The sequence below is a fragment of the Mytilus galloprovincialis genome, chromosome 6 (assembly GCF_965363235.1).
Source record: "Mytilus galloprovincialis chromosome 6, xbMytGall1.hap1.1, whole genome shotgun sequence".
NCBI classification, from domain to species: Eukaryota; Metazoa; Mollusca; class Bivalvia; order Mytilida; family Mytilidae; genus Mytilus; species Mytilus galloprovincialis.
Window position 1 is genome coordinate 47,359,291 of NC_134843.1, and position 22,169 is coordinate 47,381,459.

General features: G+C 31.6%; 1 protein-coding gene across 2 annotated transcripts in view; it reads left to right on the top strand.

Annotated features, from left to right (window-relative positions):
• LOC143079727 (protein sel-1 homolog 3-like) overlaps positions 1 to 22,169 on the top strand; it is a 108,180-nt gene that overhangs the window by 66,094 nt on the left and 19,917 nt on the right. For both annotated transcript variants that reach the window (XM_076255271.1, XM_076255273.1), the window contains 4 exons: positions 3,333 to 3,506; positions 5,459 to 5,583; positions 12,120 to 12,203; positions 19,121 to 19,211. In XM_076255271.1, coding sequence (XP_076111386.1) covers positions 3,333 to 3,506; positions 5,459 to 5,583; positions 12,120 to 12,203; positions 19,121 to 19,211 — 474 coding nt within the window. The remainder of the gene's footprint in view (positions 1 to 3,332; positions 3,507 to 5,458; positions 5,584 to 12,119; positions 12,204 to 19,120; positions 19,212 to 22,169) is intronic.

The following is a 22,169-nucleotide window of genomic DNA, read 5'->3' on the forward strand; positions in this document are numbered from 1 at the left end:
TCTAATATTGCAAATGTTTACTCTAAAAACTCATTTATTGATGATTTCCACTTTTTCGACGAAACATTAACAAAGAAGAAAACATCTCTAATCATTTTGCTTCAAAAAGAGTATTTGAATTGAAAATAAATATTCAATGATTTTCTCATGAAATGATGAATGACCTTTGATCTTAATCTCTAATAAACAGCTGCGCCATGAGCGCATGATACGCCCGTTCTTTAAAAAACTAAATATCACTAAAATAAAATTTTGAATCAAAACCAAAAATTATACAGATCTTTAGATTAATATAACAAATAAGTGTGTAAAGGTTTAAGCAATAATCATAAATTGTTTTTGAGATACGGCGCGACATGCAAAAAAAACCCTCCCCCTTTTTTACAAAATACTAAATAACTGAAAAAATTAAATTTTGAATCATCACCAAAAAGTATACAGATGTTAAGATTAATATAACAAAGAAGTGTGTAAAGTTTTAAGCAATAATCATACATCGTTTTTGAGATACGGCGAGACATGTAAAAGACGGACACGGACAGACGGACGGACACCGGACATTTGTATAACATAATACGCCCCGTCGAAATTTTGACGGGCGTATAAAAATGCTTCATCCTTTTTTCGTTTGACGACCAAATTAATTTTGAAATACACACATTTTCAAATCAAATGATATATGATACAGCCGTGTAGTAGTAAATAAGAACATTCTGACTCTAGTCATCGAGCTAAAATGTAGTATAAGCATTTCAACATGAATGTACTCTTCGAACGACATACAGACATCAATGACGTCGGCTATTGATGAGAGTAACACAGTGGCAAGATCATTTAATGACGGGGCATTAGTGGGAGGCAAGACTTGTTGTTTCCTCGATTCTTCCCTCTGTTCAATTTTTTAACATTGCTGAGATGACGTCACTGTAGAAAAAAGCTTTGTTATTTCGATTTTCCGGTACATGTACCCAATGCCCTTTTTTATGTAGGAACCATGAGAAAATCGTGTAATGGCTATCCAACTCGAGAACCAGACATCGAATTGTCACCCTCTCCAATAGTTCGATTAAAGGCTTTCCTCTTTGGTTAGGGAAAGCATGTCTCGTTCAGTGTATCAATGCTAAATACCTGTGGTGACCTTAGGACAGAAATCGACCAACCTCAGTTCCGATGTTTTAGAGGATACTTCCGTTGTTAATGTTTTTGACATATAGTTTTTAAAGTCAAACTTTTAATTAAGGCAGCAGAACGGGACCAAAGATTGAAACTTGTACCAATTATGTTTGAAGTAATTGAATGTGCTTCCTTCCAGACTAGTAAACAGTGTTCATCTTCAAACTACAAAAAGTAAAGATTGATCCAGTTTCTCTGGAAATTATCACCAAAAGAACATATTGCAAAAGCAAGTAAAAATGAACTAATTAAGCTGGAACTATTTGCTTCGATTATCTTAACAGAAAACTATATAGATGACATCACACTTCCCTAAACCGCTCTTAGATCTCCGTATTAGTTTGAATGGACTAATAAAGGTGGTTTTAAGGTAGCTCATCGGTATATGTTTCCCGAGATAGAATTTTCTTATACTTTGCCAAAATTGACGATTTCACTATACTCTTTTCAAGAATATAATAAAAAGGATGGGTCACCCTGCTGCTTTTCAAGATATGAGTCGTTGAAATTGCCTAAATTTACTTAGATTGTTAATGAAAAAACACATGTTTGTTCATGAAAACGTCGTTTTGGGAAAAAAACTAAAGGCTCTGTAGCTCACCTTTTTGTTTACAGTTGATGCTTGAAATAGTGCAACCATAATACATTGCTTTAGTTTCGGAGATATTAACCAAAAACACCAAGTCAGGAGCCTCTGGCCTTTGTTAGTCTTGTATTATTTTAATTTTAGCTTCTTGTGTACAATTTGGAGTTAAGTATGGCGTTCATTATCACTGAACTAGTATATATTTGTTGAGGGGCAAGCTGAAGGACGCCTCCAGGTGCGGGAATTTCTCGCTACAATGAAGACCTGTTGGTGACCTTCTGCTGTTGTTTTTTTTCTATAGTCGGGTTGTTGTCTCTTTGACACATTCCCCATTTCCATTCTCAATTTTATTTGACTCCAACGTTCTACTTTACTATGGTGGGTGATAAGCGGGCTCATTGGACACATTTTAAAACTAAATACACTAATGCTGAGTATGACCAAGTTTGGTTAACCTTGTTTCAGTAATTTTAGAGGAGAAATTTTTGTAAAAGATAACAAAAATTTACGAAATATTATTAAAAATTTACTTTAAAGGACAATTACCCCTTAATTATTTAAGTGAATTTTATATGTCCAATGACCATAACTCTGCACAAAATCATCAGACCGGAACAAAATTCAAACTTGATCTACAACTTGTCAAGATAACACTACATAATGATTATCAAATCAATATCTTAAAGAATGACAAAAACACAGAGTCGAAACTGATTATTTTAGTCAATTTTATCACTCGCTCACACTCAGGATAAATTTGAATATCATGACCGAGGCAATGTGTAATTTTCCAACAAAATTATGGCCTCCATGAAGTATTTCTTAATAAAATGTAAAACCTTTATCAAAAATATGTTATTATCTAAACAAAAAAGTTTTTTAAAATATAAAGCATTCGGAAAATAAGTTTATACAGAATCAATAACAAACAAACCTACCACTATATTCTTTAAAACAATTTACCAAAGAAAAGGGAACAACACCAAAATGTCATTTATCATTAATGAAAATATCTGTGACAATATCTTTTTTAAAATGTGTTATTTACCTTTGAACGATAATCAAGTACTTAATAAGTATTTAGTCAAAATTTTAATTCTAGAGAAAGGGCTATAACTGAACAAAAGCTAAAATCGTGAAAATTGAACCTGACCTCTAACTTGTCATGATCAAACAGTACACCAAATATCTAATCAGTATCTATAAGCATGAAAAAAAAAGTCTGGAAAACTGATTTGCGGGACAGACAGACAGACAGACAAACAGACAGACAGACAGACAGAGTCGGTATGGGACTTGAAAATTGTGTGCAAAATTGCCTTAACATTACCAATCAAGGGGCGGCAACCAAACAACGTTTCATGATTGACAAGAACTATACAGTAAAATTAAAATTATAAAGAAAATAATGTTGAATTGATTTTATTGTAAAATTATTGTGCTATCCTATAACTCTATGCATGTATTTTAACTGTTCATTTTGAAAAAAAATATTTTACAGTATTTATCAAATTTGAAAAAAGATATATAAGGATTTGTTGGTTATGAATATATGGAAATGTTTTTATTCTAGAAAAATCCTTCTGCATTGAATGCCTTAGGATGGTACGCATTAAATTATGATCTAAATACTACAGAAGCGGTAAAATATTTTGAGGAAGCATATTCATTGGGATGTCCTGATGCAGCGTATAATTTAGGTATACTTCATTTAACGGGAGGATTTCCTGGTAAAACTGTTGATGCTGTAAGTAAAGTTTGATTTTATAATTATTTGTCATGGCGCCAGCATATTCATGTCAACTTAACAAGGGAACACATTTTGAATTAAACAGTATTAGTATCACTTAAGTCTTCACAAAATTAACTTAACCGTTCTATATTTAGTCAATTTGCAATCCCTTCTATTCTGATTTAATTCCTATCTTTTTATAATGGCTCTGATGCAATTGGCTTATATGGAATATGCTCAGGAGAGCAACTAAGCAATCAAGTTATGCAACACGAACACAACAAAACAGTGTTGAACTCCGTTGTTCTAGAAGTTTGAAATATTTTTTTCCTCATGTTTTTGGTCTTATTTTGAGTTCATTGTGCTTTGACAATGCTGTGAAATTTTTAATGCTTAGTTTCGAGCAAAGCAAATGTGAAATATTTTTTTTTTAGAAATGAGAAATGAAAAAAAAACAAGTGGCACTCAACAACCCGATTCATCGGTCACCTGTAGCATACTTTTTTGCTTAAATCTTTCATCAATGATTATTTTGGCTTTTCAATCTATATCAATGAGTGGCTCTAAAATGCCATTTTAATGTTCTTTGTATCTGCCAAAAACATAAAGAAATGCAGTATACTCCTATGTTACATTTTAGTCACAGTCGCTATGTTTCTTGACGTACAAGGAAATAAAATACAAAATTTATACTAGATAACCTGAAACTCATTCAGCCCAAGTTTGTCAGAATTGATTCAGCAGAGAGGATTTTCAAAGTAAGCAATTTAGATAAACAAATTACGTAAAACTGTCTTTAAAGGGCAATAACTCCTTAAGGAGTCAATTTTTTTTTATCAAATTAAGTTATTTGAAGATCTTACTTTGTTGAACATTTTTTTTGCGCGACAGTTTATCTCTATCTATAATAATATTCAAGATACTAACAAAACACTGCCACATTTCGTTAAAATTGCGAATGTAGTGGCAGCAAACCAACAACGGGTTGTTCGGTTCATCTGTAAATTTAAATGCTTGTAGATTTCGACCTATTGAACAATTTTATACCATGTCAGATTTGCTGAAAATGCTTTAGTTTTTCAGATATATGACCAGCTATAAAAGTAGGTTTAATCCACCATTTTCTGCATAAGAAAATGCAAAGTCATGAGTATGACAGTTTTTATCCATTCGTTTGATTTCTTTGAGCTTTTGATTTTGCCTTTTGATTTTTCGTATTGAGTTCGGATTTTTTGCTATTCTACTTTTTTTGTTAACCCTTAGATGCTTTTTTTGTCATGTTTGTTGATAGATCAAAACTTCTGATACAATTTATTAACTAGACACCCTAAGAAACATAATTTAAAGTTTGGAGATATTTGGTCCAGGAATTTCAAAGGAGAAGATTCTTTAATTGGTTTACGACGACGACGATACACGAAGACGACAGACGATTGACGACCACGAAGGCTAAGTGTTGACATAAGCTCACACGGAGATCTTCGGGCACCGATGAGCTAAAAAGGAGATGTGGTATGATTTCCAATGAGAGAAGTATTCAAGAAAGTTCAAATAAAATGGATTCAAGCAATCATAGGCAACCGTACGGCGTTTAACAATGACAAAAACCTATACCGCATATACATGACTTATGTATATATATATATAGTCGGCAACAAAAGGCCTCGACATGAGCACAATATGAATTCAATGGTGAAAACTAACGACCTAATTTATAACAAAACAATTTAAGATCTTTTTGACGTCTTTAACTCTTCAGGGATTTTTGTATCAAATGTTTCTGCATGTACTAGTATTACGTGTTTGGCTTCCGAGCAGTTGGTTATTAATGAAGGATATTTTACCGAAACACATATCATACGCACTCAGGTATAAATATTATTTGAATTATTATTGGTTATTTTAAACTGAGACTGTTTGATACACACCATTAAAACTGTGAAGGCGTAAACTTTAATATTTATTAGGATAAAGCATTGGCATACTTTAACTTTGCTGGAGCTAGAAACCAAATTGATGCCGGAATACAAGTTGCTTCTTTGAATATGAAAGGAACTTCAAGACATCGAAGACATATACAGATAGGCGTCGAGTATGTAGTTTTCATTAATTTGGTATTGATAGAGATTATTACAAACACAACAATCATACACATTTAAGGTATATTATATAGATAGGAACTGTCGTTGATTTTCCTTAAAAGTTTGACCCAAAGTCAGTTTTGTAATAAACCTTCAAAAGATGATTAAAAAGAATATACCTTCATGACTTACTTCGGATAATCCAGTTTGAAATTTGTACATTTCATGAAAAAGGACATACTGTTGCACTATTAGGGTTTGATTTGGTGGAAAGCAAAGATCCAAGTCTGTTTGAGGCAGACACTTTACGATATTGGTATAGAAATAGCATTTGCTATGGAGAAGAAAAGGGGGTGCAACTGGACACACACATTTCTTTTAAAAACAGACATAATTATTTTTGTCATCTGATTAACGATTTTCGGCGTCTGTCACACAAATTAGAGGTTTAGTAAGCTATAAAATCATTTTGAACATAAGAAAATACCTGTAACAAGGTAGGAATATGACAGTTATTATTCATTCGTTTGATGAGTTTGGGCTTTTTATTTTTTGCCATTTGGTTAGGGACTTTCCATTTTGAATTTCCCTCGGAGTTCAGTATTTTTCTGCTTTACGTTTTACATGCATTTTATTTTCTTTTTCAAATTAACAATAAAGCTAAGTTAAGTTACATATTATTCAATATAGGAAAGAACTTCTTCACATCATATATGTCTTTCACCTCTGTATATAATGTTATATAATTTAAACTAAGTGCATAGATTTCTATTTTCTCACTTATCATTAATCAGTAAATCATTCCTTAATTTTATAGTACAGTGTTGATGATTTATCAAGTAAATACACCACTAATGAAGCTTCTGAAAGAAATGTTTTCCAAGTTTTTCCAATCTTAAGACGTCATTTTTCCAATGTAAAAAGTCGTATGTATCAACAATTCTAAGAAGTCAATTAATATACATCTCTCAGTTAAAGGCGAGAGTTAACATCACAACCTCACCGCAAATATTTATAAATCATATAAACTAAAACTGTCTGACTATCATGGCCAATTGTAATAACCGTATGGACTTCTTTCATAGAAACAAGTTCTGTAGTCGCTGGCGAGACAAAAATGCTTTAAAAAGATATTGCATGAATGACAAATTGTCCCCTGTAAATCTTTAAAATAAATAATTTCAAATGTTAATACATTTATTCATGTTGATTATTCATAAAGTTAACATGTTAAATTAAAAATTGTAACACCTATTCACCCTCTACAATTTAGAAAACTAGTCCTAATTTGACAAAATAGTGCATTTATTGTTGGTTTCTTCAAATCAACTAGGAAAAAACCTAATCTGAGTGAAAACATAAATTGCATGAGCTTGCGACTCAGTTGAAGGGTAGTTGTGCTGAATAGTATTTTCAGATGAAAGATGCTTCCTCAACATCATGTTTCACTTACAAGACTTTACACGATGATTGAAAATTACATTTTGAAAGTTGATACATGTATAATTCTAGAAATATACGGTTTTATTGAAGTAAAAGTTAAAATATTAAAAAATGAAATATTTATAATTCTAAAAGATTTAAATGTTGTTGAACATATACGGATTCTTAACTGATGATCGGCCACATTTATAAGAAAATTCAGAGTGAACCAAAAACAGAAGGAAACAATTGAGATTAAGGTTTTTTGACCGATCATGTAAAATACAGACAGCCACATTTCAATATTTGTAAGCATAAAAAGTAATAAAAAGTAAAATAACAAACATATCGAATTGTAAGGAAAATTCAAACGGGAAGGTCCAGTATCAAATGGCAAAAATTAAAAGCTATAGGAAAACAACTGCAATATTCCTGACTTGGTAGAGGCATTTCCTTATCTAGAAAATAGATTAAACCTGGTTAATAAGCTAGATAATTCTCTCACTTACATGACCGTCGCATAAAACTTTATTATAATGACAACAATGTGTTAACAAAACAAACATACACAATAGGTTAAAATGTCAAAAAATATGGGTACAACAGTCAACATTGTTTTAATATTTTAATCACTATAAACAAAATATATCAAAAAACAAAAACAAAATGGCATATATAGAAATCATATAAGAAAAAATTATACAAAAATATTATCATATCACAACATCAAATTGGCGTGATCCACAAAAACTGAGCCAATTATAAATGAATAAGTATAACTGCATATCTATTTTGGTTTGTGTGTAACAGTTCCAGGTTAGGAAACCTACATGGCGTTTCGTATAATAATGAATATTATCCAAAATACCAACTTCACTGTTAGTTGTTTCGATTTTCTTTTGAGTACAAAGTAATCGAATGAATAATTGCTCGGTGTTTTCAACACGTCAACACAAATGTCCATTGAGGAACGTTATCGTTTACACTAGCAGCCTGAGTAAAGAATTTTTATTCTTGGCTGTAAGTAATCTGTATTTGAAACCTGTTAACAGGTACTTTTCTTTTTTTTCATCGTTTATCAGATGTGTTGTATTCTATCATAAGTGTGTCAGGTCTTGTGTCCTACGAATCATTTTCTGTAATTATGCTTAAAGTTAAACGTTCTCGAGATTTTTGTCTGGTACTTTTCAAATTTGTTGGAACACAACTAACAAGATCAATTTCTGCATCTATGTTTAACTGAAAGGATTCTAAATTTACATGATACAAACTCCAAATTCTACCATTCGGACCTCCCCCTTCAAAAAAAACGTACGAATCATATGCAAATCTTGTAAATAAAACATTCCCAAACGTCAAACGAATTTTTTAACGGTTTGTCACAAAATCAATCGTTTATTTTTAAGTATTATAGGGGGAAATCCCAAATGTTTTCGGCGGGAAATCCCAAAACATAACTTATTTTAAATATGAAAATAAAGAAACGGCGTAGGATTGCCAATGACACAACTATCCATCAAAGTTTAAATAAAGTGGCTGTCAATAGTAATACCAGGACTATAATGCAATACACGAGACGCGCTGTAATCGGCTATAAAAGGTCCCGACATGAAAAAGTAATCAATTGCATTTCAATTTCATTGATTTTTAAATGTAATTTATAACATCACAATTACATTACAGGTAATTAATTCCTTGACAATTACATTTCAAATGTAATTAAACGTTATAAATTTTTATGATGATGAATATTTAACAGATTTAACCTTTTGCACATAGAATTTTAGAATAAAACTTAACCAGGAAAATGTAGCATCGATTAATGAACCTTGAAAATAAGGTCATGGTCAGATAAAAAATTTCAGACAGGCATAAACGCCTTACATTCATTTCATACACCAACTAAAGTTTACATGGTGGTTTATAGTATTAAAAACAAAAACAGACAAAAAAAAACTTAACATTGAACAATCAACCGTAAAAAGGGAATCAAGTTCAAATTAAATATGATAGACTGACATGTACATTGTTTATGATTTTTCATACACCAAATATAGTTGGCGCTTGTTGCATACAGTATAAGAAAAACAGACCAAACAAAAAAACTTTACTTAAGCCACTGGACCTTGGAAATGAGATCACAGTCAGATGACACGTTCATGTTGGATATGTACACCTTAGAATCAAATATATAAGACCGGTTGCTTATAGTACGCAAACATAAAAACATAACCTTGTTCACTGATCTATGAAATCGAGGTCGAGGTCAGGTGAAAACTGTCTGCCGGGCATGAGGACCTATCAAGGTGCGCAGATACTAATTAAAGTCATTTTATTACTCATAGTAAGAGATGAATAAAAAATTCTAAAAATCTGAACTTTTTTCTGTTATAACTGAACCATGCATATGAGGTCAATAATAATGAAAACATGACAAACGGAAACTTCAATACATAAGACAACCATATACATAGTATGAAAGATCCAGATCTTCTACCTTCAACCATTTTAAGCTTTTAAGAAGTGTGTTAACGCCGCTGCCGCCGAGTCCGAGTTCGGCTCGACAAAAAAATTAAACAATCAATATACTTGATAAAACAAACCAAGATAATCAGAAATAAAAACACAGCCGATCTTTTGATTTATAAATCTCAAACACAACTGTTTATCGTCACAATTATTCATTTGTAATGTATGTAGCACGCAAACTCTAAATTTTAAACAATATGTTGATTGAAGTATTAAGCTTAAAGACAGCTACAATGTATGTATTTAAAAGAAGAAAACAACATTTAACTATCATACTAGTCATTTATCTTTATTACATTTAGTATTATTTTCACAAATTGATCTATATCTCGTATGTTGCATTGTCACACCCGTGTTGTTTGTTTTTTTGTGGTAAGGTTCGTGTTGCTTAGTCTTGGTTTTCTATGTTGTGCTTTGCATACTGTTGGCTATGTTGTGCTTTGCATACAGTTTGAAATGATTGTTTAAACGGAAAGGACATAGAATGGGTATTTACAGACTTCATGCTGTTATTTCGTACAAGATTTTGAGAAAAATAGTCCGAAAATTTGAATTGTAAAAGGTGTGTACAAGATATAATTATAAATTAACGCGGATTAAGTTTTTTTCTTGAAAGAGTATACATGATAATGCGATGATCTGAAAATTCGATAAATTTTATCTTCAAGTATATTTCCATATATTACTCTCAATTCTTATTGATATTGACCATATGTAAAAAAGTAAGGTCGACCTAACTTTACGGTAGGCAATTTTATAGTTGTTTTACCTTTTTGCATGGACTTTCTCACATCATTTTCACCACGTCTTAGATTATGATTAAACATCTTTGTCGTCTGTCTGATAAGTACTGTATGTGATCTAATTCCCAATGTGCCTGTTATACACAGAGTTCAGTTACATAGCTATATGACTTTTCTCGGTATTTGTAAAACCAACTATCGTGTAGTTTGTTTTGTTTTTTTTTTGTTATTGTTTCGGTTGAATAATGCATTTGTCGTATCGTTTGTTATCCAAATGATTATAAATTTGACTTTCAATACCAATATTTTCATATTCTCAAATATTCCATGAAAATTTTAAATATAATACTGAGTTTTGAATTTATATTGCAGTGCGGCGTGTTTCGGTATTTTGTTCATCCAACATTTCTGTTTTTATTTTAGATGTTTCTGTTATGGTTTCGGTTGGATGATTTGATATGGAATAACCGTTTCACAAAAGATATTGGATATGTTCCTTACATCGTTACTACAATCCCCTGCCCTTTCATGAATATTACCTAACTAATTAGACTATTTACCGGATTTGTTATAACATGAGCAACACGACGGGTGCCACATGTGGAGCAGGATCCCCTTACCCTTCCAGAGCACCTGAGATTACCCCAAGTTTTTGGTGGGGTTCGTGTTGCTGATTCTTTAGTTTTCTATGTTGTGTCATGTGCAGTGTTTTTTGTCTGTTAGTCTTTTTTCATTTTTGGCCATGGCATTGTCAGTTTGTTTTCGATTTATGAGTTTGACTGTCCCTCTTTTAAGTCTTATCATTTGTAGTTCAAATAATTATAAAATTACCTTTCTATTCCATTGTGATGAGAATTGTTTGAACGAATTGTGAAAATAATTGTATAAAGTTCGAGATTGCATGTTAGTTACATTCGCGCCTCACTGTTTTTGATATCCTACCTATTGTGTTTTGTGTTGATGAAATATATTCGTTGTTATTCTGTGGTTTGCATGTTTTATCGACTATTATGTTATTTGTTTGTGCATTTCTCTGTTCCTGTTGGTCCTTTGTTTTTCTCTATAAATAATGTGTTTTTCTCGGTTTTGGTTTGCAACCAAGCTTTGATTTCTCTCAATCGATGTATGACTTTTGAATACCTGTTTACTACTGTTACCTTTATTTATAAGAACTACATTAAGTTTAAATACGTTGAATTTAAAAAGTTAGAACTTTGCAAACATGATGTTTATCGAGAAACAGCATATATTAAATATTAAAACAAATTATGATAAAAGAAATGATTTTTCATTACCTATCGATAATTATCCATTTTTAGATGGTGACGTTCCCTTGTCACCATCTTATGGTGTTTATATATCTCAACGTGCACGATTCGCTCGTGTATGTAACAAAGTATTACATTTTAGCGAGAGAAATTTATGTATTACTGAAAAAATAATACACCAGGGTTTTCGATATCACAAACTAGTCAAAACATTTACTAAATTTTATCATCGGTATAAGGAAATAATTCGTAAACATTACTCAACATGCAGACATCTTATACGTTCAGGTATTTCACATCCAATCTTTTATGGTAATATTCTTTACACAGCACAAAAACAGTATTCACCTCAAAAGCTTACAAAACCTTTAAACAGACTTATTAAGAAGGAATATAGTTACGATACTGTTGTCAGGTCATTAAAGATTGCATATTTTGGCTTTAATATTGATTCACTTATAGGGTCTTTGCATCGGAACTAAACACATTTATTAAAAAAAACAGTTGTTGGCATGACACGGGTTATGTTTTTCTCATATATTTCATAGGAGGATATTAGTAAAATGTTTTTATGTTTCTTTACAGATGGGCTAGATTCATTGCAGAGAAGAATCCAGCATTGGGGTTGGTTCTTAGAAAAGCACTCAAAGCCTACAGAAACTTAGACCTGTAAGTGAAATAAAGCAAATTAGACCTCACGAAGGAAACATAGTTATAAATGTCGTTTGTTGTCAATTTATGGACAGTGTGCCTGTTTAATCACTTCTAAAATTGCAAAAACAAGACGCAAACACTAAACACTCATTCACTAGGCTTGAAATTTGTTACCGAACACATTATTGTTTCATTTACATAAGTCATTGCGCAAGATTCCTTGATTCGTCGTTAGCTTTCATTGTGTAATTTTACAAGCAGATATAAATGGCATTAAAATACAGATATTTTGGTATTGACATTTATTATTACGTAATTTTAGAAATTATTACAAATTAATAGAAAAAAAAAGATTCCTTAAATGACTTAAGCCATACTTTTTTGTCTTTTTTGGTTTATGAAGTATTTTATATGTTTCGGCCTCGAGCATAACTGAAGAGAATTAATTGTGGAACAACACGTGCATCTGTTGCAGAAAACTAAATACTGATCGAAAGATTATGGAATTGAAAGGACGACTTTTTTACTATAACGACTTTGAACACATATGTATACAAATGTGATAAGTTACAATACATCTATCCAAAATTGATTCACATTATTGAAAATCTGCTAAATGTATGTACAAAAGTTTTTGGAACTATATTTGAAATTTCATTTATTGATAAAAACTATATAAACTATATAAACCAATAAAAAAGAAAATCCTCACCATAAAAAATCCAGCAAGTTTTAATATTTTTTTTAACATACTTGGCTTTCAAATGGTTTTGATTCGCATGTTCCTAATGAAGTTTAATCCCGTAAAGCGATTTGATCGGGGAATCCCGTAAATTCTTGAGAAGTGTAATCATCATGTAATAGAACGGGATCAATACTACTGCATGTGTTCTCTAAGTAAATAAAGTCAACATCAGATCAGTAGTCAGGGTATGACTTATAAAAATCTGTGTGTTCTCACTACAAAAGTCGAAAAGTTAGAAAAGACCAATTTTTGTCTCAATTTACATGACCAATTACTCGACATTCTCCAATAAATTGCTACGACGAGCGAAGAAGGGCACGACCGCACAGGTTCAACCCTGAACTGTTGGGGCAACAAATAGACACAATATTCGCGCTTGTTACAGGTATGAATTTGGATTGTAATTTAATATTTGACACATAATAGGTTTCTTACATAGAATAATCAAAGAACATAGAATATGTTATATGATTTGAATATACATTAAACTTTCTGCTTTTGTGCAATACACTATGTTTTCGCGAATTTACCCCCTCCCCCCAAAAAAATGTTTTGTACCACCAACCCCCTTTTTTTGCATAAAAATATTTTTTGGAAGAATTACTTATAATTTCTGAAATATGAAATTAGAAAAAAATGCCCCTTCCACGCAATTTGCCCCCCACCCCCCCTAAAAAAAACAATTGTTTTTAAACCTACACCCGCCCATTTCCAAAAATAATTATTCTTGTCCTCAAGATAATATAATCTCGATTAAAATTTCCAATGGAGTTTGCAACCATAATTACCCATTTAAATACATCATAAAAGTCTAAAATAGAAGATGACATACATAATCATGGCTAAAAGTAATATTCCTAAATCCGCATTTAATTGAAACTTCTAAAAGTAAATTGACAGCTAAACATCTCAAGGCAATACAACATTTATTTATATATAATTTAAAAGCAGTGTAAGGGGGGTAATCAAACATTATGTTTGTATTACATGCTTTTAAATTGTCTTAAGTAATTGTCCATTAACCAGGAAACCCTTGTTTTTCCCGATTTTTAACCCTAAATCCTTAATGGTTTGAGCCATAATCCCCCCTAAAAAGCAAATCCTAACAATCCCGTTGTAGTATGGAAACTTGTAGTATAATTTCAGGGAGATCTATACACCGTTCCACACGTTAATGTATGGAAACTAGAAAAATACTTATTTGGGGCCCCTTTGTGGCCCCTTATTCCTAAACTGTTACGACCATAACCCCCAAAATCAATCTCAACCTTCCATCTGTGGTTATAAAACTTGTCTTTAAATTTCATAGATTTCTTTTCATTTATACTACAGTTATTGACAGGAAACCAAATGTCTTTGGACGACGCTGACGACGACGACGACGTGATACCAATAAACGACCGCAAATTTTTTTAACAATTTCTGATTTATGTTAAATGTGTATGAAATTTACTCGACATATTCTTGACATTCTGAACATGGTCTTTAAATTCTTTACATATAAGTAAAGGCAACAGTAGTATACCGATGTTCAAAACATATTATCGACATTTGAATAATGTCTTGTCTACATGCTTTGTTTTTATAGTTAAAAATGTGGGCATATAAATATTTTTATGAATACCAATATGGGTATTAAAATTTTCACAAATATAAATTTGCGATTATGCTGATCACCAGTTTAAATGTGGGTTTGTAAATAATTACACATTTTTTAATAAATCTAATAAATAATTGCTAAATGATTGAAAAAAATAAACTGTAGACATATTTCTTTTTCATGCATAATATTTAATGTTTATATGGTAAAAAAAATTTTTTGCTTTTTATAACAAACAATGGATTATTGTTTCCTAAGTCTTCTAAGTTAAGTTTAGCAATAATAGAAATGCGAATAAAACAGGAAAATAAAGTGTTTAAACAGTAAGGAATGTGTCTATACACAATGCGAGGGAAATGTATACTGTTGAGATAGTGTCAAGACTATATATAAGATATATTCAGACCGCTTTAAGACGTATTCAGACAGCCGTTAGAATGTCAAGGATATGTCAAGACTTATTCAGACATCATTAAAAATGTCAAAAATATGTCAAGACATATTCAGACATCATTTTGTACAAAAATTTCATACAAAAAGAAAATGCCGAGTGAAAATTTATTCAAATTCAGATACATAATGGTCTTTTCAGACGTTTTGATTGCTGTAGTGTCTTTATTTCACAATTGAAAAAAATGGATATTATCACGTTCCAATTACATCGGGCAAAGTGTGCTTTAATATCGTTGAATAAAACATATATTTCAACTAACGCGAACGAAAGACCTCGTTGAAACGCAATCTTTTTCATGACATTTTGAAAAATCACGACTTGTCGTTATTACATGTATCAATGTAATATTTGATAAAAAGTCACGTCACTTTGAAAAAAATAATGTTTGCGTCGTAAATCTTGTTGTAATTGGAAATCATATAATTGATATCATCATATTCTGAGGGACAAATGAAAACGATAAGTTGCTACTAATTCTCCCGCTGTTTAACTGATAAACTACAAGTTTTAATGAAATGTGCATTGTTGTTATAGCACAATATAAGAAAATAAAAACGTAGTGTCATCGTATTTTTGAAATTTGAATTGGCGAGAATTCACTGCGACAAATCTGAAAGCAACGTTGAAACAGGTCGAATAGGGTTATGGACAATTTAAATCCTGCGATTTGCCGCTTTGTTGATTGTTACTATTTAAAATTATTGAAAAAGGAAATTGGGAATGCGTTAAAGAGTCAACAACCAGACAAAAGTGCAGAAAAACACCACAAGGCTACCAACGGGTCCACATCACAGTGAGAAAATCCTGCACGACGAGGAGATTAAGCTGCCCCATAACAGAAATGTATATAATTTCAGTGAAAATGAAGGTCAACTAAACTCGAAACAGACGAATAAACTAAAATTTAAAAAAAGCTATACAAGACTAACAGTTAAAGTCGTTTTGAAAGTCCAAGTTTGATGTCAGAATTGGTAACAGAAGCAATTAAACAAAATAATAATGCTATGTTTAATGACCTGACAACAGTATTATTATGTTATTCCTTCTGAATAAGTCTATTATATAACAAAATATGAAAAGTAGGTTGACCGTATCGGGAATAAACATTTGTATTAATAGTAAATTTTTAGCACAAAAACGTAATCAAAAACAATTCGTTGTATGAATATCACGATGAAAATTTTGAATTAGCTAATAAGAAGGATCGTTAATGCTATGAGCAGAAATTCATTTGTAAACAATGAGGAAATTCTTTCTATAATTATGTGACCAGTGATGATACGTTATTTGTTTATGAATATCTATGATACAGACAATAACAGGATATGAAGAATGTTTTAAGACTTTGTATTGTGCTGAACTACATGTAACATGGAAACTGAAGTTAATATTATTACATTGTATTGAAATAAATTCAACCACTTTATTCAATTTCGAGTTCACTACAGACGAATCATCCCAACATTTTTGAATGAGCCTTGCATTAAACAGATACACTATTTGATGATTATTCTTCCAAATATATTACGAGCGTTTTCAATATCACAAATTTAGCATGTTTCGTAAAATGTTACATCAAAGTAAATATAATGAAATACAAGACAGATCTTTGCTTACAATTAATATACATTTTGGTTGAAGAAGTTCTACCTTTACATTTTGACGATAATGTCTTTTAACTAACCGAAATCTAACATAATCTCTGTTTTTTGTCATCTATCAGCATTTACATTTTATTACATATTTAGAAATACGTCACACAATTCGGCTAGAGCCTCTTTCATTCCACATACACACATTAAGGATGTACTCGGATCAGGTTTTTGAATTTTTATCAGATGATACAGGGTAAATCAATTATTTCCCTATCACCCACTTTTCTTCTCATAGAAGTATTCAATAGCTTATAAAAATGTCATTACCAAAAGTTAAGCAGATTCTTATTTTTTTTCTTTTGATTTGAGAACAGAAAAATGACAATGCTGAATATAAGGTAAAAAATATCGAAAAATCAAAAATCACAAAAGGAATTTCATAACCTATCGATATTTCTAGCTTTTTTTTTAAATTTACAAATGCTCTTCAGACTTAAGGCCACACCAATTTAATTTCTTGTTCTACGGATTTTTGGACTCCAAAATTTGGGGCGAGCGAGCGATTTGAAAATTTTAATAAAAAAATATTTAATTTGCAAATTTTTGAGGCGAAGTTTGAAATGTAAAGGCGAGCGGTTATAATTTTTTTTTGTAAACATAAAATAGTAGGTTTTGACAATATTAAAGCTTGATTTATCACTTGTACTTCAACATTTCTTTAATTTCTGAAGTATTTTTTCCCTGTTCACCAAGAAATAATTAAATCTGGTCTATGTATGTGTGACTGACAATGAGACAATTCTCCATCCAAGTCATAATCAGTTTGGGGACAACCCCTTAATGTTATAAATATCCCTTTTACATGTTTTATGAGGGATCAATATAAGTTATAATATATTTGTTTGTACAAAAGGGCTCATATTTTCTCAAAGAACTATATATCTATCTGGTATTAAATGGTCAAAACATGTCCAAGAATTTTGTAATATTCCTGGACTTTAACCATGTTAACACATTTACTTTAACAGTTTAATATTATTCAAAAGAAGTGGACCCCTCTTTAAGAAAAAGTTGTTTAAAATATGATGTAACTCTCCTCTTTTTGAGTAGATTTCTAAGTTTTCAAAGGTATGTATAGAAGAACTATACAAATCCTTGGTATTTCTATTTTCTTTTCTACATCAGTAAAATGACCCCTTCAAGGCCCTTGTCTGAGGGAGGGTTGTTCTCAACCTGGTAATAACAAACACAGGTCAAAGTACGGCCTTTTACACAGGGCTTTGATACAGACCAAACAGCAGGCTATAAAGGACCCCAAAATTATTAGCGTACACAATTCGAACAGGAAAACCAACAATCTAATTTATATATCATGTATATCCAAACGGGAAAATACCAATGAACAACATCAACAAACGATAACTGCTGAACGACAGGTCCCTCAATCAATCAGGACAGGTGCATAAACATGCAGCGGCTATGGATAGTTTTGTTTCGCCAGCATACAATATAATTGCAGTTGAAGGCAAATCCTTCAGAAGTTCTTTGTACTTTATTCTAACAACGATCATTTTTTTATAGGGAATACAAGTAAGGGGGAAAGTAACCAATTTTTGTTCTTTACGCTGTTATAAATTTATATCGGAGCACTCCCGCTTTGGATAAATAGGTTTCATGCTGAAACAAATGTTCTCACAGATATTTACAAAGTGTGGTGGGGTGCTTTTATGTTTAAAATCGTCATATACAGGTTAGACTGTGATTTTAAAAACAAATGTTGATATCGTTTTATAATATTTACACAAAAAAAAAAACGGTGCGGGAAATGGACATGATTACATTTCCGGATGCGGGAAGCGGGAATATAAAAAAAATAAAAAAATTCTGTTTTGAAAAAAAATAGGTGCGGGCGGGTCCGTCGAACAAGGAATCAAATTGGTGTGGCCTAAAGTATCAATTTTATATTTCACCGAACTACATCCTTATGCTACCATACAGTGAAAATTAGATTGTTTTAGATGACCCTGACATAAACCCCTCTTTTCTTTCAAAAATTCTCGTGCGAAATCTCGTTTGAAAGATTTTTGTTTGTGTGCATTCCTTGTAAATTTTTGCCACTTTTATTTCTATTTTTTTCCTGCATACTTCCCTTTTATGGTCATATCTTTGTCGAAAAAGGTCACAAAGAAACACGGCAATTATCTGAAAACAATTACTTTAAGTTATACTTTATCAGACTTAAGTGTCTGTGTTGACAACATAATAATGTTGAACGTGTACCGTAAACAAGGTAGGGATTTTACTGAGATTCCACAACAAAGTGTCTGGTGTTATTCAACAACACTGCAAGGTCGCAAAAGACAAGAAAAATGTAGCGCTGAATTTCCTTCTGTAAATAACCATAGTTTTTACCGTAAGAGGATTCAGTTTTTAAACTCTTGAGAATAAGATACAGTTTGATATCAAGCGCTATCATTTTTTACTCGTCAGAAAGCCTATAATTATTATTCATGATATATAATAATATTACATTTTCAGACAGTCATCGCTTTTCTATTACTTGATGGCTTCGGATGCAGGATTGGAGGTAGCCTCATTTAATAGTGCTTACCTGTGCGAGAGCAGTCAGGTAAGGGATGTTAACAACGTGTGTGCAGTTTTTTCTAGGAGGTGACATATGTTTTGAACCATTTCCTTATCTGAATAAGAAATTGCCTGTAACAAATCAGGAATATGACAGTTGTTATCCATTCGTTTGATATGTTTGAACTTTTGATTTTGCCATATGATTAGGGAATTTCCGTTTTGGTTTTCCTCTGTATTTTTGGGAACTTACTTTTTTTCTTGCAAATTAGTTAAGATAGTTATCAAAGGTACCAGGATTATAATTTAGTACGCCAGACGCACGTTTCGTCTACATAAGACTCATCAGTGACGTGCATATCAAAATATTTATAAAGCCAAACAAGTACAAAGTTGAAGAGCATCGAGGGTCCAAAATTCCAAAAAGTTGTGCCTAATACGGCTAAGGTAATCTATGCCTGGGATAAGAACATCCTTAGTTTTTCGAACAATTCAAAGTTTTGTAAACAGGAAATTTATTAAAATGACCTCATTATTGATATTCATGTCAACACTCATGTCAACACCGAAGTGTTGACTACTGGGCTGGTGATACTATTCACTACACCTTTTTTTAAGATTATTATTTATTTTGATTGTGTAAGTTTATTAAACTGGTGTATAATTCATCTGCGTAATTGTTTAATATAGTGTCCGGCTTTAGTTAGACTCATTTGGCTGAATTTGGCAAAACTTTTAGGAATTTTTGGTCCTCAATGCTCTTCAACTTCGTACTTTATTTGGCCATTTTAAGATTTTTTTATTCGAGCGTCACTGTTTAGTCTTTTGTAGACGAAACTCATGTCTGGCGTTAATATAAAATTTCAATCCTGGTATCTATGATGAGTATATTTACTTTATAGAATGATCCGTCTTTGGCCTCCAATATGTTGGAGGGTTAAAGCTTCTATTTTACAAACGCTGCATTCGGGACATCATGCAAGCCATGATATTTCTTAGTTAGCAAATACTTCATTTAGTCTTACCAGAACAAAAATGGCTTCCCCAACATGAAAGTTTTAATGGTTTAACAATGCATTCTTTAGTAAGTTACAAAGCGGGAGAATCGAAAAAGATTTTTATTACGGAACTTAATATTCTACATGTAAATGAAAAAAACATAACTAAAGCTGAGTTTTTTGGTGGCATATTATTTTTTTAAATAATGAGACACTTTTAGGAATTTTGGATCTCAATGCTCTTCAACTTTGTACTTTATTTGGTGTTTTTTTTTTTTTTACTTTTTTGGATTCGAGCGTCACTGATGAGTTTTTTATAGAAGAAACGCGGGTCTGGCGTATATACAAAATTTAGTCCTGGTATCTATGATGAGTTTATTTACAACCACTGGGTCGATGCCACTGCTGGTGGAGATTTATTTCCCCGGGGGTATTACAAGCCTAGTTTTTGAATTTTTAACAAATTATCGGCAACATTTTGATAAGGGTTGTTATTCGTAAGATACATTTTCATACAAAAAAGTAAAAGCACAAAAAAAAAAGCACAGGAAAATTCAAAAAGGAAAGTCCTTAATCAAATGGCAAACTCATCAAACGACAGGATAACAACTAGCAAAACCCCTCACTTGTATATAAGTAAAATAACTCTAGATAACATAATATAAAAGTTTGAATAATGTTCCGTGCTAAGAAACGTTTTGAAACTTTCAATAATATCACTATTTAATTTACGTTGATTAATCATAAGAACGCAGATGATTCAGGAGTATTGGATAGCTGACTTAATTATTATTCCTAGCTGCTTTATACTTTCTATATGAAATGAATTATAATAGCAAATATTAAGTGATTGGACGAAAAATCAGAATTTTTTTTAGAGTTTTATGAACTGGCTGTTTTTTTCCTGGTCCTGTTATAGATTATCGATCAGCTATATTGGCCTTCGCCTCTACAAGTCACGGGGCAAATACTGCTAAACTCGAATCTATAACCGGGCCAATACAGAAACAGCCAGTTCATAACACTATATTATAATATGGTTGTTAAACATTATATATCTCTAACAGTATAAGAAACAATACAGATCGTATGTTTGCATCAAATTACCCAAATAAAGTTTCTAATCAACGTCTGAAGATTTCAACACTCGTTTTTTTTTTCATTCGTGTCAGGCTTTTTTCTATATTATCACAATTTCCTGTTAGATTAAGATAAGTACGCTAGATGGTATGATATAAATGTTGTGTTAATATGACAGACATGTTGTGGTGATATGACGTCGACGTTATTACTACATGGATTTTCTAAGGATTTATAAATTCTTTTACCTTCCATGTCATTTGCTCCACTGGGGTAACCAGAAACTTTGTTTTGAGTGAATACGAAATAGTATACTGGAACTTTATAGATAAAAGGGCAACGTGAAAGTTGTGTATTTGTATTTATATTTATGTTTACATCATGTCATTGTGACCTCCGAAATTCGTCGAAGGTCGCCTCCATGGTTCATAATTAGATAAGTGCGGTGACTGAGAGCATTTTTTTTTAATCTAATATCCAAACCGAACCCACACATTAACAATATATCATTCGGAAGAGCAGTCTTTTTAATGATTTCGAAAAATATAACCATAAAATGACGAAATTTTTACAACAGGGTGGAAAATAAAGAAGATATATTTGTCTTTAAGTGCAGACAAATTTTAGTCGTGTGTCGAATATTTTGACGACTTTTAACACTATTGTAACCGCACTAGATGACGTTTATCTTAAAATACACACGAAATGTTGAGTTTGATTTTCTTTAGGACTTTTTTTGTAATTTGGATAGAATTTGAGTATGTTTTAAACAGAATATGGGATTTTGAGTCGAACCAGTGAACATGATTAAGACGAGCTAATGTTAATTATATGAAAATTAATACCCAAAAGAATAATAATGCATGCAGTGATAAAATGATAAGACACATCAATAGCAACTCAGTTGGTGTGTGAATAAAACAAAT